The following is a 15,363-nucleotide window of genomic DNA, read 5'->3' as shown; positions in this document are numbered from 1 at the left end:
TCGATCTCCTGACCTCATGATCCGCCCACCTCGGCCTCCCAAAGTGCTGGGATTACAAGCGTGAGCCACCGCGCCCGGCCAATTTTTGTATTTTTAGTAGAGACGGGGTTTCCCCATATTGGCCAGGCTAGTCTCAAAATCCTGACCTTGTGACCCGCCCACTTGGCCTTCCAAAGTGCTAGGATTACAGATGTGAGCCACCACACCTGGCCTCATATTTATATTTTTATATAAAACCAAGAAATACTCTGTGAATTTCTCATATTACTGTGTACTGTTTTTTTCTTAAAATGGAAACATTTTGTGGTAGAACTTTTGTTATTTTCTGAGATTAGGTAAGCATAAATTTTATCTGATTGCAGGATGAAAACTTTCGGAAGAGAAAGTTGCCTGTGGTAAGTTCAGTTGTTAAAGTAAAAAAATTCAATCATGATGGAGAAGAGGAGGAAGAAGATGATGATTATGGGTCTCGAACAGGAAGCATCTCCAGCAGTGTGTCTGTGCCCGCAAAGCCTGAAAGGAGGTACCTTGAACATGGCTGTAAATTAATCTTTAACTGCCTTGGTGGAGTCTTCCTGATTTATTGAAGAGAATAATCACGAAAATAATTTTTGTTTGTTTTTTGAGACGGAGTCTGGCTCTGTCAACCAGGCTGGAGTGCAGTGGCACAGTCTTGGCTCACTGCAACCTCTGCCTCCCAGGTTCAAGTGATTCTCCTGATTCAGCCTCCTGAATAGCTGGGTTTACAGGTGTGCACTACCACGACCAGCTAATTTTTGTATTTTTAGTAGAGATGGTGTTTCACCATGTTGGACCAGGCTGGTCTCGAACTCCTGACCTCAGGTGATCTGCCCTCCTCGGCCTCCCAAAGTGTTGGGATTACAGGCGTGAGCCACTGCACCTGATGTAAATATTTAATGTAATACCATGTAAGACTTCCATTGGGTTTTGAGAAACACGATAATGAGAGAAATGGATTGCAGAGAATATTGACTAAATATGATGGTGGGGTGAGAGGGAACAACATCAGTTAAGATTCAGATTTATTATTTAAAAAAACTAAAAGGGGCCTAGGCATGGTGGCTCATGCCTGTACCTAGCACTTTGGGAGGCTGAGGCAGGAGGTTTGCTTGAGACCAGGAGTTCGAGACCAGCCTGGGCAATGTAATGAGTCTTTGTCTCTAAAAAAATTAAAATAAATTAGCTGGTCATTGTGGCAGGCACCTGTAGTCCTAGACTGGAGAGGTGGATGTGGGAGCGTTGCTTGAGCCTGGAAGTTTAAGGCTGCAGTGACACCACACTCCAGCCTGGGTGAGAGAGTAAGAGTCTGTCTAAAAAAAAACAAGGTTCCAGTGTAGTTGGCATTTTCTAAAAACTGCAGCTAGTCTGTTTAAAACCTAGAGAAGGTTGTGGTAAAGGCATAATAGATGGCTGGCCTATGAAGAACTGAAATTTAAAGTTTAATAAAAATACCTTAACTCTTTTAGACCTTCTCTTCCACCTTCTAAACAAGCTAACAAGAATCTGATTTTGAAGGCTATATCTGAAGCTCAGGAATCCGTAACAAAAACAACTAACTACTCTACAGGTAATTTAAATGTATTATGTTTATACTTGGTAAGACATTTCTGTAATTCTTGAGTAAGCTGAAAATGATTGCTCCTTAAATTGTGGTAAAATAAAGGTGCCTGTCAGATGTCAAGACCAAGATGAGGTTCCCCTATAGAAAAATGGCTTTAAAAGGAAATTGACAAGTTTGAGAAACTTTGCCAACTGTTAATGGACTGTAGTTTTTCAAGCACCGTATAATGCCTTTTATATCTTTCCAATGTGTGTGAAATATATAGTATGTAAACATTTTGAAGAGAATTTTGATGAAGTGGGACTTTCATATTAGTAGCATTAGATTCAATATTAGATATGAATTTATGATGTATAAAGGGAAGTACAACTGGACAATAATAGGTAGCTGAAGTTATAGAAATTTGTCAAACAGTAGTGTATAAACAAGGTTGGTTTCTTCCCTTTTGGTGGAACTCATTAATAGAATATAAGGCAGAGAATTGACTAATTTGTGATGTTCCTGCTCCAATTCTAGTGGAAGTACTGAATAATTTTATGAGAGAATATAAAAGTATTACATGTTTTCAAAACAGGAGATGAATCAGCTGTAAGCTGGTCTTACGGAAAGCTGATTGTGACGTGCAAACAACTGATGGGTGTCATTTTGTGTTGCCATTAAATTCTGTACTCTGGCCGACCTGTTGTAGCCAATGTGTAAACTTGTGTTAACAAGCTGATGGTAATGAGCTACTCTAAAAAGATTTAAGTTTTGCTGTGGATTTGATGGGTGTACTTACAGCATTGCCCTGCTTATCCACTCTCTCGCTTCTTTTTTTTGTGACCCGCTTCCTAAAATGAGGTAAGCTGTAGCCATCAGTTTTTTTGTTTTTTGTCTTTTTTTGAGGCGAAGTCTTGCTCTGTTGCCCAGGCTGGAGTGCAGTGGTGTGATCTTGGCGTACTACAACCTCTGCCTCCTGGGTCCAAGCAATTCTCCTGCCTCAGCCTCCCAAGTAGCTGGGATTACAGGCACCCACTACCATGCCAGGCTAATTTTTTTGTATTTTTAGTAGAGACGGGGTTCCGCCTTGTTGGCCAGGCTGGTCTCGTACTCCTGACCTCAGATGATCACCTGCCTCGGCCTCCCAAAATGCTGGGATTACAGGCGTGAGCCACCGCGCCTGGCACCATCAGTTTTTGATCCTGATACTTGTCTGTCCTCTTGGTTCTCCTCATCCCCAATTTAACCTTGAACACAAAATTCAACAGGTTTTGGCATATAGAATAAGGATGATCAGGCAAAGGCTCACTCTTGACCTAATGATATATCTACATTTCATTTCCTGATCTATCAGCAGTATTGTCTAGAATGATGAGAAGTTTAGAGAAGTTCCATGACTTTGAAATTTTCTTTCTTTACCTAGGTTATCTAAATTACAATTTGAAACTCATATAAGATCATGAAGCTAAGCTTAAATAAACCGCATTTTGTTGAAAATGAATACATATGTATTATATTGTATTCATGGTATGTGGTTGTATGGATATTGTTTACATATGTTTGGATAAATAGGTCAGGTATCTATCTCAGTAATGTTGTAAGAAAAAATGAATGGTATCTATGGATTGAACTCCTTATATATATGTTCTGTTCTTTTCTTTTTCTTTTTTTTTTTTTGGAGACAGAGCCTCACTCTGTTGCCCAGGCTGGAGTGCACAGTGGCGCAATCTCGGCTCACTGCAACCTCCGCCTTCGGGGTTTAATCAATTCTCTTGCCTCAGCCTCCTGAGTAGTTGGGATTACAGGTGTGTGCCACCATGCCCGGCTAATGTTTGTATTTTTAGTAGAAACGAGGTGTTGCCATGTTGGCCAGGCTGGTCTCAAACTCCTGACCTCAAGTGATCCGCCCGCCTTGCCTCCCAAAGTGCTGAGATTACAGGCATGAGCCAGTGCTCCCAGCCTGAACTCCTCGTGTGTTCTAAACCAAAGGAGGCATTTATATTTAATATGACATAGTCACCGTGGAGTTTTGATGTATTACTGCATTTGTATTTCTATCTTTTTTGCTTTTATGTGAAAGTCCCACAGAAACAGACACTTCCAGTTGCTCCCAGAACTCGAACTTCTCAAGAAGAATTGCTAGCAGAAGTGGTCCAGGGACAAAGTAGGACCCCCAGAATAAGTCCCCCCATTAAAGAAGAGGAAACAAAAGGCGATTCTGTAGAAAAAAATCAAGGTAATAACTTAAATGATGTTTCACTCTTTACTACAGTTTTTTCATGAGGCATTGAATATTTTCCAATGGATTTTTATGAAATGTTACACTATGAAAAAAGTGATGATTAAGCCCAGAAATAGAATGAGAAGGATACCATGAGGAAGGTTCATACCAACACTTCAGAAATTTTTTTTTTTTAAAGAGGTAGGGTCTTGCTGTGTTGCCCAGGCAGTCCTCAAACTCCTGGGCTCAAGCAGTCCTCCTGCCTCAGCATCCTTAGTAGCTGGAAGTGTGTACAAGCGTGTGCCACTGCACCCAGCCTTTCTAGAAATTTTTGAAAGTCTTTTTATTGTGGAAATTTTTAATATTCTCAAAAATGGAAAGGCTAGTACAGGGAACTCTCATGGACCCAGTCATTAAGCCTTAGTTATTATCAGAATTTTGCTGGTCTTTAGATAGCTCCTTCTTAAAGATATATTTATTTCTGCATTCTTTCTTTTTCTCTTTTTGTTGATCCTACCCGTTTACCTGAACTTGAAATTTTAGTTACCTTTAAATCTCCTCTCTCTTAAGCATCCTGTCTCTGACTTCCCATATGTGTCCCAGCAACCCTAATTTATCCCCACGTGCTTAACATACATCAATTTGCTTCAAGGTTTTTTTTTTTTTTTGCTTTTTTCTCAGCTGTCTCCCCCAATTCCTATACAATCTTTTGACTTTGAAAGTGTGTCTCTCATCTTCTGACTCCTTTGTGAAAGTATCTCTCCCCTCCTCCTCATTACCCAGAACTTAACGCTGTTAGTTTGGACTTTTAGTGTCTCTGTTCTCTGACCCCTGGGCCTGCACAACCCTTCTCCATGACTCTTCAGACCTTTTCTCTCTTTTGTCATTAAGAAGGATTCTTGTTTCTTCTGTTTCTTTTTCTACTAAGATTTGAATTTTAAAACCCCACCAAAAAAATCTCTATGCTTATTAATGTTATTTCTCACATACTTTTCAAGAACCTTGGAATGTATTTTTTCATTTCTTCAAAACTGTCCTTTAAATTGTTCCTGGTTTCATGAAACCTTATGATTTCAAAATTGTCAGTTCTGTATTTGTCTCCTCATTGTGTCTCTTTAAAAATTTTTGACTGTATTGTTCAGTTTGCCGTGACAGTGTTATATACTATTCTGATAAATGATAGGCCTGAGGACAAGACCTGTTTGGCCCCCAAACAGCCAATAGGTACCAATTGGAAAATGTGAATGGGCCAAATTGAGAAGAGTAGCTGAAACGGAGGAGGGATTTTGCACAGTGTAGTGGCAGATGAGGCTAATCTAAAAGGGCTGCAGTGGTCTACTCCTTATGGAGTCTGTAATGTGTTGCACCAAGGTTTTCTTCAAAGACAGGGCTCTATGTGAGAGTCTTGGAGTGGAATCAAATGGAGCAGGGAAACAGACAATAGAGAAAAGGAAAGAATGTCAGATAAAAATAGGAGAGGAAAACAATAGGAAATCTCAAAGCAAGGTGCCATATTTTTTAACATCACAAAATCAACAGAAGAAGGTTGTTGATTCTGAAGTTAGAATAGCTATCCAAAGCAAATTTTCCCCTAAAATTAACAACAGAAAAGTATCAAGGTCAAGTCCTGTGCCAAATTAAAAGATAAAAGGGAATAAAAGACAAAATAGCATTGTTTCAGTGAAAGCATGCTGAAAGGTATACCAAAAAGAAATACAATTTCAAAGTGAGCTAGAAGACATTATTTAAATAATACAAGACAAAGCCAAGAAAAACATAAAACAGAAGAACTTTGAGGCTGGGTGCAGTGGCTCATGCCTGTAATCCCAACACTTGGGGAGGCTGAGGCAGGAGGATCACTTGAGACTAGCCTGAGCAGCATAGCAAAACCCTGTCTCTACAAAAAATAAAAATATTAGCTGGGCGAGGTATACACCTTTAGTCCTGTCTCCTTGGGAGGCTGAGGTGGGAGGATTGCTGCAGCCCAGGAGGCTGAGGTTGCAGTGAGCCACGATCATACCATTGCCCTCCAGGCAGGCTGAGGTGGGAGGATTGCTGGAGCCCAGGAGGCTGAGGTTGCAGTGAGCCATGATCATGCCATTGCCATCTAGTTTGGGCGATAGAGTGAGACCCTGTCTCAAGAGAAATGAAGACTAAATTAGAAAGAATTCGAGAATTAGTGTGTCTTAATAAAATAAAACATGCATGTAATCCCAGCAATTTGGAGGCCAAGATGGGAGGATCACTTGAGGCCAGGAGTTGAAGATCAGCCAGGGCAACATAGCAAAACCTTATAGCTACAGAAAATAGCAATTTAAAAATAAATAAAATTAAAATATCTTCCGAGAAATTGAAGATAAAAGACAAAAACATTTTAAAAGTCTAAAAGAAAGGGCTCATGAGAAAGTGGCAAATATTGATAATAGGCAATAGAAATACAGTGTTTTTATAATAGGAATCTCCAAAGAAACAATATTCAGAGGAACAGAGCAAACATTAACTGTCTTTCAAGAAAACTTTCCTGAGGTGAAAACATATTTGAAACTGTTGCCTGAAAAATTGCACAGTATACCTGAGAATATTTGCTGAGAACCATAACACTAAGATGTATTATATAATTAATGAAATTTTAAAAATAAAATGGACATTTAGGCAAAAGGGGCACATGACTTAGAAGAAAAAGAAAGGTAGATTATCATCAGACTTTTCAACAGCATCACTTTTGTGCTGGAAATAAATGGACTAGCATATTTAAGATACTCCAGAAAAGAAAATGTGAGCCAAGAATTTAATGTCCAGCAAAAGTGACCTTTAGAAGTGATCCAGCACCAACTGTTATCTATATGCAGAAATTCAGTGACTGTTATTCCCGTGAACTTTTCTTAGGGAATCTAATGGAGGATGAGCTTCAGACAATAAAAGCCTGTTGTCCTGAATTTACATTGGAAATGTTTTGGAACTCACATTGTATTTTATATATAAATACATTTTTTTCTAGTTCTGTCTACTGGAAGGGCATAGAAACATTCGTCAACCCTTAGCATCATCCATAGTTCCCAGATTGTGGTCCTGGAATACTTCCTATTTAAAAAACTAGGCTTCTTGGGCTTGGTGCAGTTGCTCACGCCTGTAATCCCAGCACTTTGGGAAGCCGAGGTGGGCAGATCACCTGAGGTCAGGAGTTCAAAACCAGCCTGGCCAGCGTGATGAAACCCCGTCTCTACTAAAAATACAAAAAAATTAGCCGGGCGTTGTGGTGTGCGCCTGTAGTCCCAGCTACTCAGGAGGCTGAGGCAGGAGAATCGCTTGGACTTGGGAGGCGGAGGTTGCAGTGAGCCGAGATTGTGCCACTGTACTCCAGCCTGGGCAACAGAGTGAGATTCCATCTAAAAAAAAAAAAAAATGAAAAAACAAAGAACTAGGCTTCTTGAGAAATGTCTTTTTTCAGGTCTGGGGCAAGAAATGTTAACATGATCCTGGAATGGCTCAACATCCCAGATAGCAAAGAAGCTGTCAATGAATGGTAGACCATGTCCAAAGGATGCAGGAGCCGACTTAGAGAGGTTTCCATTGGCCAAAAATAGAATTATTTGAGATTCAGTAGGTGTAAATATCGCAGTGGATTAAAGCCCATTTAAATCCACAGTTTCATAATGACATTTTTAAAAAATAAGCTGTAACTAGTCCTACCTCTGGAAGATAGTAGATATTCATTGTCTTGAAAACTGGGTAAATAAAATAATTGAACATTTATGCTGTCTTTTCTGTAAGAATGATACCACTGGGTAACCCCATAGGACAGGAGTTGGCGTCTGTTGGAATCAAACCGTGCCTATTCATGTATGTATTGTCCATGGCTACTTTCATACTACAACCTTAGTTGAATAGTTGCAACAGACCATATAGCTTGCATAGCCTAAAATAGCCTAAAAGATTTGCCAGCCTCTGATATAGTACATGAGAGAAGCATTTTCTTTTAAAATGATTTCAGCTAATAAGAGAACAAGATGGTAGAATTAGAGTTTTGCTTTTAAGAGTGAAAACCAGTTGTTTTGTGCCTCTTGATACAAAAGAACAGAACGTTTGTCTTGCCAAAAATGTAAACCTAAGTCATCAAGCTTCCAGCCCAGCAGTCAGTTTGCAAGAAGTTGCAGAGGCCAGAGGAATATGTTGGTTGAGCTTCACCATGAGTGTGCAGCCGGAAAAATAGTCTTTGGGACACTATGGGTTGAATAGCCTGAGAACTTGAGATTAAAAGGCAAATCAAAGGAAAATAAAAGGAGCAGGATTAAACTGTAGTGGCTAGGGATACCCAGTATGTGTGAAATTATAAAGAACCTCTAGGCGTTAATATAAAAAGCACATAGTGGTTGCTTTTGAAGAGGACTGATAAAGATGGAGCACACAGAGAGGCTTCTGGGGTGGCAGATGACGTTCTCTCTGTTGACTTGGATGGTAGTCAGAAGGGTGTTTTGCCTTACAAAAATTCATTAAGCTATATGTTTGTGTGGTTTTCTGTATTGTGTTTTAAAAGGGGACAGTTGAAATGGTGTCAGGTACCTTTGCTGATGAGGACTTTGGTATTACTAGATATATTTACAAGTGTGAAGTGATACTGCAAGCAACTGTTACCTGTTAATGTGGTTACTCACTGTTGTACGGTAAAATCTGGGGCAGGTGTTTAAAATATAAACATTCACACGTATTGGCATAAGTTGTTGATAGCTTTTTTTCTTCTTTTGTTTGAGCAGATAGCATTCTCTCATTTCTCTGGTGTCTTTATTTTTACTAGCTCACCCACCTCATAATATGTGTACTTTTTGCTTTTTGTCTTGCCATCAGTCTGTCACTAGAAGTTTATTTTGCCGATCTTTTCAAAGACTTAACAACGTTATCCTGGCTTTATTGATTTTTTTTTTTTTTTTTTTTTTTTGGTGTTTTTGTTTTCTATTTCATTGACTTGTGCTTTTTTTTTTTTTTTTTTAAGAGGCGAGGTCTCACTGTCGCCTAGGCTAGAGTACAGTGGCACAATTGTAGCTCACTGCAACCTCAAACACCTGGGCTCAAATGATCATCCCACGTCAGGGACCATAGGCACACACCACCATGCCCAGCTAATGTTTAAGTTTTTTTGTAAAGATGGAGTCTCACTATGTTGCCCAGGCTGGTCTGGAACTCCTGAGCTCAAGCAGTCGTCTTGCCTCAGCCTCCCAAAGTGCTAGGTTTACAGCTGTGAGCCACTGCACCTGGCCCGACTTCTCTTTTAATTTATCCTTCAATATTTTAAAAATTATTTACCTCAGCCTGTCGTCTTCTCAAATGTAAGCATTTGAGAAGAATACATATGACAGGTTTTAATTCATCATGTTTTCATTATCAGACTGTCTTTAATTTCCATTATAATTTTCATCGTTGAAAGTGTGTTTTCTATACAGTATTTGGAAGTGGTGTGTGTTTCTGTCTTTTAATCCTTTTTACTATATACATCTGACTTAATTGCATTGTGGTTAGATAATGTAATTTTTACAATGCATAGTTTTTGAAAATTGTTAACACTTGCTTAGTGCATAATCAAGTTTATGCATCTTCCACGTGCATTTTGGAAGAAAGTGGACTAATTACTGGATTGGGAATTTTACATTTATTCAGTAGATAAAGCTCTACTGTTAACATTATTCAAATCTTGACCTTGCTGAGTTTTTGTGCTGCTTGACTTACCACTTGAGAAAGGGTGTTGAAATTGCCCAACATGATGACAGATTTATCTTAATTTCTCTTGTACTTATATCAGTTTTTGCTTTATTTTTAGGCTGTTATATACTATTAGTAGGTGCATACATATTTAAATTTGTTATGTCTTCTCTGCAAATTGAATCCCTTATCTTGATTTATGACCCTCTGCAGCAAAAGATGTTTTTATCTTAAAGTCAGTTTTGCCTGAGATTAATATAGCCATTTAATTATATTTGCTTTATATATCTGGTTTCCCTGCCTTTGTTTTCAGTTTTCTCTCTCATGCTTTAGGTATATACAGTTGACCCTTGAACTGCACAAGTTTGAACTGTGTGGATCCACTCATACACTTATATGTGGATTTTTGAAAATAAATTTATTGGAAATATTTTTTGAGATATGTGGCAATTTGAAAAAACTTGTAGATAAACTAGCCTAGAAGTAGTGACAAAATTAAGAAAAATTTAGGTATGTCATGAACACATAAAATATATGTAGCTACTAGACTAACATTTACTATCTTAAAACATACACAAATGTATTATGAAGTTTAATTTATCAAAATATATGCACACAAACACAGACTTTACATGATACCACTTGTAGTTGAGAGAAATGTAAGCAAGCATAAAGATGCAGTAATAGCTACGTAAGATTTACTATAGTACATACGGTACTACTGTAATAATTTTGTTGTTACCTCCTGTTGCTTTTTGGTGAGCTAAGGTGTTTTGAGTGTCCACTTAAAATGCTGTGTGATGCTAACCATCTCTGTGACAGTTCAGCTCTCTAGTGAATTGTGAATTGCAGTAAAAGGTGATCTTGCAGTTCTTGCATATTTTTCATCATGTTTAGTACAATACTGTAAACCTTGAGTAACACCAGGGGACCCATAATGAAGTGCTACTAGTGATGCTGGACGTGCTCCCAAGAAGTAGAGAAAAGTCATGACATTACAAGAAACCATTGCTCAGTGTGTACCAAAGATACATATTACAGCTGTGGCTGCAGTTATTCACCATTTCAAGATAAATGAATTTAACGTAAGAACCATGGTAAGAAAAAGAAAAAAATTTATGAAGCTGCTACTGCAGCTACGTTGGCAACAGTAGTAGTTAAATGTTTGGGAAGTCAAAAGTTGTATGTGGGTTTTCAACTGTTGTTGGGGGGTTGGTTCCCTTAGCCCTGATGTTGTTCAAGGGTCAACTATATATTATATCTTAAATATCATAAAGCTGGATTTTGTTTTTTAGTCTCATCTGAGTTTGCCTTTTATTGGAGAGTTTAGACCAGTCACATTTATTACAATTACTGGTATAGTTGGATTACTTTCTGTCATCATTTCTGATTTGCATTTGCCTGCTTTTCTGTTTTTTCTCATCTTTTTTTAAGGTTCATTAATTACTGTTATTGTTGACAACCCTAACCCTGGTTCTACAATTTTAAACTAGTTTACTATTTAAACCTTCCCTTTCTGTTCTTTTTTCTTTTTTTGAGACGGAGTCGCACTTTGTCGGCAGGCTGGAGTGTGGTAGTGCAATCTCGGCTCACTGCAACCTCCGACTCCCTGGTTCAAGTGATTCTCCTGCCTCAGCCTCCCAAGTAGCTGGGATTACAGGTGCCCACCACTATGCCCAGCTAATTTTTGTGTTTTTAATAGAGACGAGGTTTCACCATGTTGGCCAGGATGGTCTCAATCTCTTGATCTCTGATCCCCTGACCTTGTGATCTGCCCGCTTCAGCCTCCCAAAGTGTTGGGATTATAGGTGTGAGCCACCATGCTTGGCCTCATTTCTGTTTTAGTCGTTACCAGTGAAATTTTGCCACACAAATTTAATTTAGTATTCTAAAAGTTAATATCCTGACCCCATTCTCAAACAGTAAAAGGACTTTTGAATACCTTTGAAGAGCTTCAGTCTTTACCCTCCTAATTTACTTGTTTTCAGCGTTTCAATTTGATCTTTTTTAAAATGCGCAAGTTGGGCTGGGCGCGGTGGCTCACGCCTGTAATCCCAACACTTTGGGAGGCTGAGGTGGGTGGATCACCTGAGGTCAGGGGTTCGAGACCAGCCTGACCATATGGTGAAACCCTGTCTCTACTAAAAATAGAAAAATTAGCCAGGCACGCACCTGTAGTCCCAGCTACTCAGGAGGCTGAGGCAGAAGAATCGCTTGAACCTGGGAGGCAGAGGTTGCAGTGAGCTGAGATTGTGCTGCTGCACTCCAGCCTGAGCGACAAAGCGACACTCCTTATCAAAAAAATAAGTAAAATAAAATACACAAGTTGGACAACAGTTTTGTAATTTTCTCCAGGCAATGTTTTTTCAGGTTTACCTCCCGTTTATCATTTTACTTATTCTTAATATCTCTGAGTGTTATTTGGGGATCATTATTTTCCAATATTTTGCAGTATTTTTGAAGTATTTTTTTGGAAGTTTCACTGGAACATGTCTGTTGGCAATATATTTTCCAAGAGTCTATTCACCTGTGAGTGTTTTCTTTCTTTGTGTTCTTGTGCAGTAGTTTTGCTGGATACCCAAATCTAGGTTAACAGTTATTTGCTCTCCACACCTTATATATATTATCCCATTGTCCTCTGTTTTCCATTGTTGAGTGGACTTCTGTCATTCTAATTGTCTGTCGTTCCTTTGTAGGTGATCTGTCCTTTCTCTCTGGCTGCTTTCAAGATCTTCTCTTTGTGTTTGATGTTCTGCAGTTTCACTACGATGTGTCTAGGCGTGGATTTCCTTTTATTTTTCCTGTTTGGTATAATGTATGGAAGCATCCCATATATGTGAAATAAAATGCATTATGAAATACGTGCTCACCATAGAAAATCTGGAAAAAGAAAGCATATCAATGTAATATCTCCTGATAGATGAGAAAATAATCAAATAGTATAAAAAAGATTAAAAATAAAAAGCAACATTCCTTGCTTCATTCTTCTCTATACTAGTCCCACTCTGCAGAATCCCCCACTTTTAAATGCTTCTGTTTCTATCTCCATGTTGTAATAATATGCTTTATACTGTTTCTTCATTGACCAACTAGATAGTATCTGTTGATTTCTTGCTGTATGTCAGGATCTAGCCCATTCATACTTTTCCCTTGCTTCCAAGCTCAGACAGCAAAATCAGTTTTTAATTCATTAATTGGTTACTTTAGTAATTTTAAGTAGTATACCTAAATATTTCTTGTCTGGTTATATTTCAGTATATTTAGTATATTTTGACTTCTGAAAGATATGGACGTTTATGTTATCCTTCAGTTCCTTTTTTTTTTTTTTCGGAGGTAGAGTCTCACTTTGTCACTCAGGCTGGAGTGCAGTGGCGTAATCCTGGCTCACTGCAACCTCTGCCTCCCGGGTTTAAGTGATTCTCCTGCCTCAGCCTCCTGAGTAGCTTGGGACTACAGGCACACCCTGCCACACCTGGAATTTTTTAGTAGAGACAGGGTCTCACCATCTTGCCCAGGCTGGTCTCGAACTCCTGAGCTGAGGCAATCTGCCCACCTTGGCCTACCAAAGTGCTGGGATTACAGGCATAAGCCACCATGCCAGGCCTCTCTTTCAAGTCTTATATTTTCTTTCTTGCCGCCACCTACATTCTCTCCTGCCTCCACCTTCTAAATTGTCACCTGTACTTTTATATTGTCAAAGCTGATCAAATTTACATTTTGTTCCCTACTTTAGTTAAGACTTAGTAGATTGACTCTTAAGTTGAGAAACAGTAAGCATTTACACTATTAAGACTATTTAGTGTGGGCATGGTTGGTGGCTCACAGCTGTAATCCCAACACTCTAGGAGGCTGAGGTGGGAGGTTTGCTTGAGCCTAGGAATTTGAGGCCAGCATGGGCAACATAGCGAGACTCTCATCTATATGTATATTTTAATGTTTTTTAATTAGCTAGGTGTGATGATGTGCACCTATAGTCATGGCTACTCTGGAGGATTGCTTGAGCCAGGAGTTCGAGGTTACAGTGAGCTGTGATTGTGCCAGCCTGGGTGACAGACCAAGACCCTGTCTCTAAAAATAAAAGAAATTTTTAAAGACTGTATAAATATTACAAGGCCAAATTTACATTCTGTTTCTTGTACAGTTTTGTGTGGGGACCCTCTATAGAGTTTTTTTCATTTTTTCCCCCTTTTTTGTTTCCCTTAGGTTCTTCTTTTTTCCCTTCTTGCATTGCCTACCTGTACTGTAGCCTAAAAGTCTATCACTCTGTGCTTTGAAATCTTTGAGTTTCCCACTTGTTCTTAGGTACCTTCCTCCTGGAGCCTCTCTCCTCCTTTTCTGACCTGACTGCTTGCTCTAGGCCTGCTCAAGGCCATCATCCCGGGGCGCCCTCCTCCTCTGAGTCGGCTCTGCAATTCCTGAATTCCATTTTGTCTTCTCAGTGCATTTCTCCATTTCGTAATCACGTCACAAAGAAACTCCTTAAGAAAGTATAGAAGGTAAATTTTCTGAGTTCTTGGAAATCTGAAGCCATCCTTGTACTTCTTTGATACTTTGACTAGGTACAGAATTATAGGTTGAAGTCATTTTCTTCAGAACTTTGAAGGCATAGTTTCATCATCTTGAGACTTCAGTGTTGATGCTGAGAACTTGGTAGCCCATCTTATTCCATTGTGTAATACCTGGGATTTTTTTCTCCTGGGATTTTTTTTTTTCTATGTTCCTGGTGTCTGAAATTTCACTGTGGTATGTCTAGATGCTAGTTAGGTACATTAGGTACCCTTTTAATTTGAAAATTCATTCTGTTCAGTGTGGGAAATACTCTTGCATTATTTGTTTTAAAATTTACTGTCCTTGTTTTCATTGTTCTCGTGGAAATTCTGTTAGTTGGATGATAAGCCCCTACTTTAATCTATCAGTTGTATATCTTTTCTCTCTTGATTTTTGACTTGATCTTGTTGGTCTACTCTTGAATACTTCCTTGACTTGATCTTTAGTCTCCTTACTGAACATTTAAAAAATGTAGGCAAGCATATTTTTTAATTTCCACAAACTTTTTCTTGTTCTATTTTTCATAGTATCTTAACTTTGTGGATACAGTATCATCTCAACTGTCTGAAGATCCTAATTAGAGGGATTTTTTTTTCTTTTCAAGGAATTCACTCTTCTAATTAATGGAGTCAGAGTCAGATTTTATGCTTTTTTTCTTGCTCTTTCATTTATGGAATTTTTTTCAAAAACATCTGCAGATAGTGGTTCCTAGTTTAAGGAAAGGTAGTGCAGAGGCTTACCTAGAGTTGTGCTGTGGGCTGAGCTTTTCTACAGGCAGGTTTAGCTTTCAATGAAGCAGACAAGGAGCTGCAATTGGCCTTGCAGTTGTGGAGGAATTTCTTGGGGGAGCAGATTGGTATGCTTACACTCCCACTAGTTGTCTATTAAAAATACTAAAATTTTGTATTTCAAATGTCTGTCTCTGGCAATACCATTCACAAGCCTTCTTCTCTGCCTTACATCCTTCTTGGTTTCTACTCATTGCTGCAATCTGTCACAGTTGGATGGCCCTTTGTTTCATCCAAATTCAAGCCTTGATATATCATCTCTGCACTGTGACTCTCACATTTTTATATCTCCAGCCTGGACCTTTCCCTGAATTCCTCATTTCTGTCCAACCACTTTATATTTCTTCTTGGATGTGTAATAAATCATTTCAAACTTGTCCAAAGCTGAACTGTGAATTTTCCTCTCCTGTCTGTTCTTCCTGCAGTCTTTCTCATTTTAGTTTAATGGTGACTTCACCTTTCCAGTTTCTGAGACAGAATGCTGTTGCCATTCTTTTTTTCTCCCCTTCTCCTTTCCTTCCTCTTCCCTCTCTACCTCTGTCTCCCTCCTTCCC

The 15,363-nt window shown here is 38.9% G+C and overlaps 1 protein-coding gene across 17 annotated transcripts in view; it reads left to right on the top strand.

Moving 5' to 3' along the window:
* Positions 1 to 15,363, top strand: part of ZC3H14 (zinc finger CCCH-type containing 14) — a 51,330-nt gene that overhangs the window by 12,406 nt on the left and 23,561 nt on the right. For all 17 annotated transcript variants that reach the window (XM_030803925.1, XM_030803935.1, XM_030803932.1 and 14 more), the window contains 3 exons: positions 363 to 523; positions 1,488 to 1,588; positions 3,642 to 3,797. In XM_030803925.1, the coding sequence (XP_030659785.1) occupies positions 363 to 523; positions 1,488 to 1,588; positions 3,642 to 3,797 (418 nt within the window). The remainder of the gene's footprint in view (positions 1 to 362; positions 524 to 1,487; positions 1,589 to 3,641; positions 3,798 to 15,363) is intronic.

This window comes from Nomascus leucogenys, chromosome 22a, assembly GCF_006542625.1.
Source record: "Nomascus leucogenys isolate Asia chromosome 22a, Asia_NLE_v1, whole genome shotgun sequence".
In the NCBI taxonomy this organism is placed as follows: Eukaryota; Metazoa; Chordata; class Mammalia; order Primates; family Hylobatidae; genus Nomascus; species Nomascus leucogenys.
Note: the sequence above shows the minus strand (reverse complement) of the source record. Positions and strands in the feature narration are given on the sequence as shown.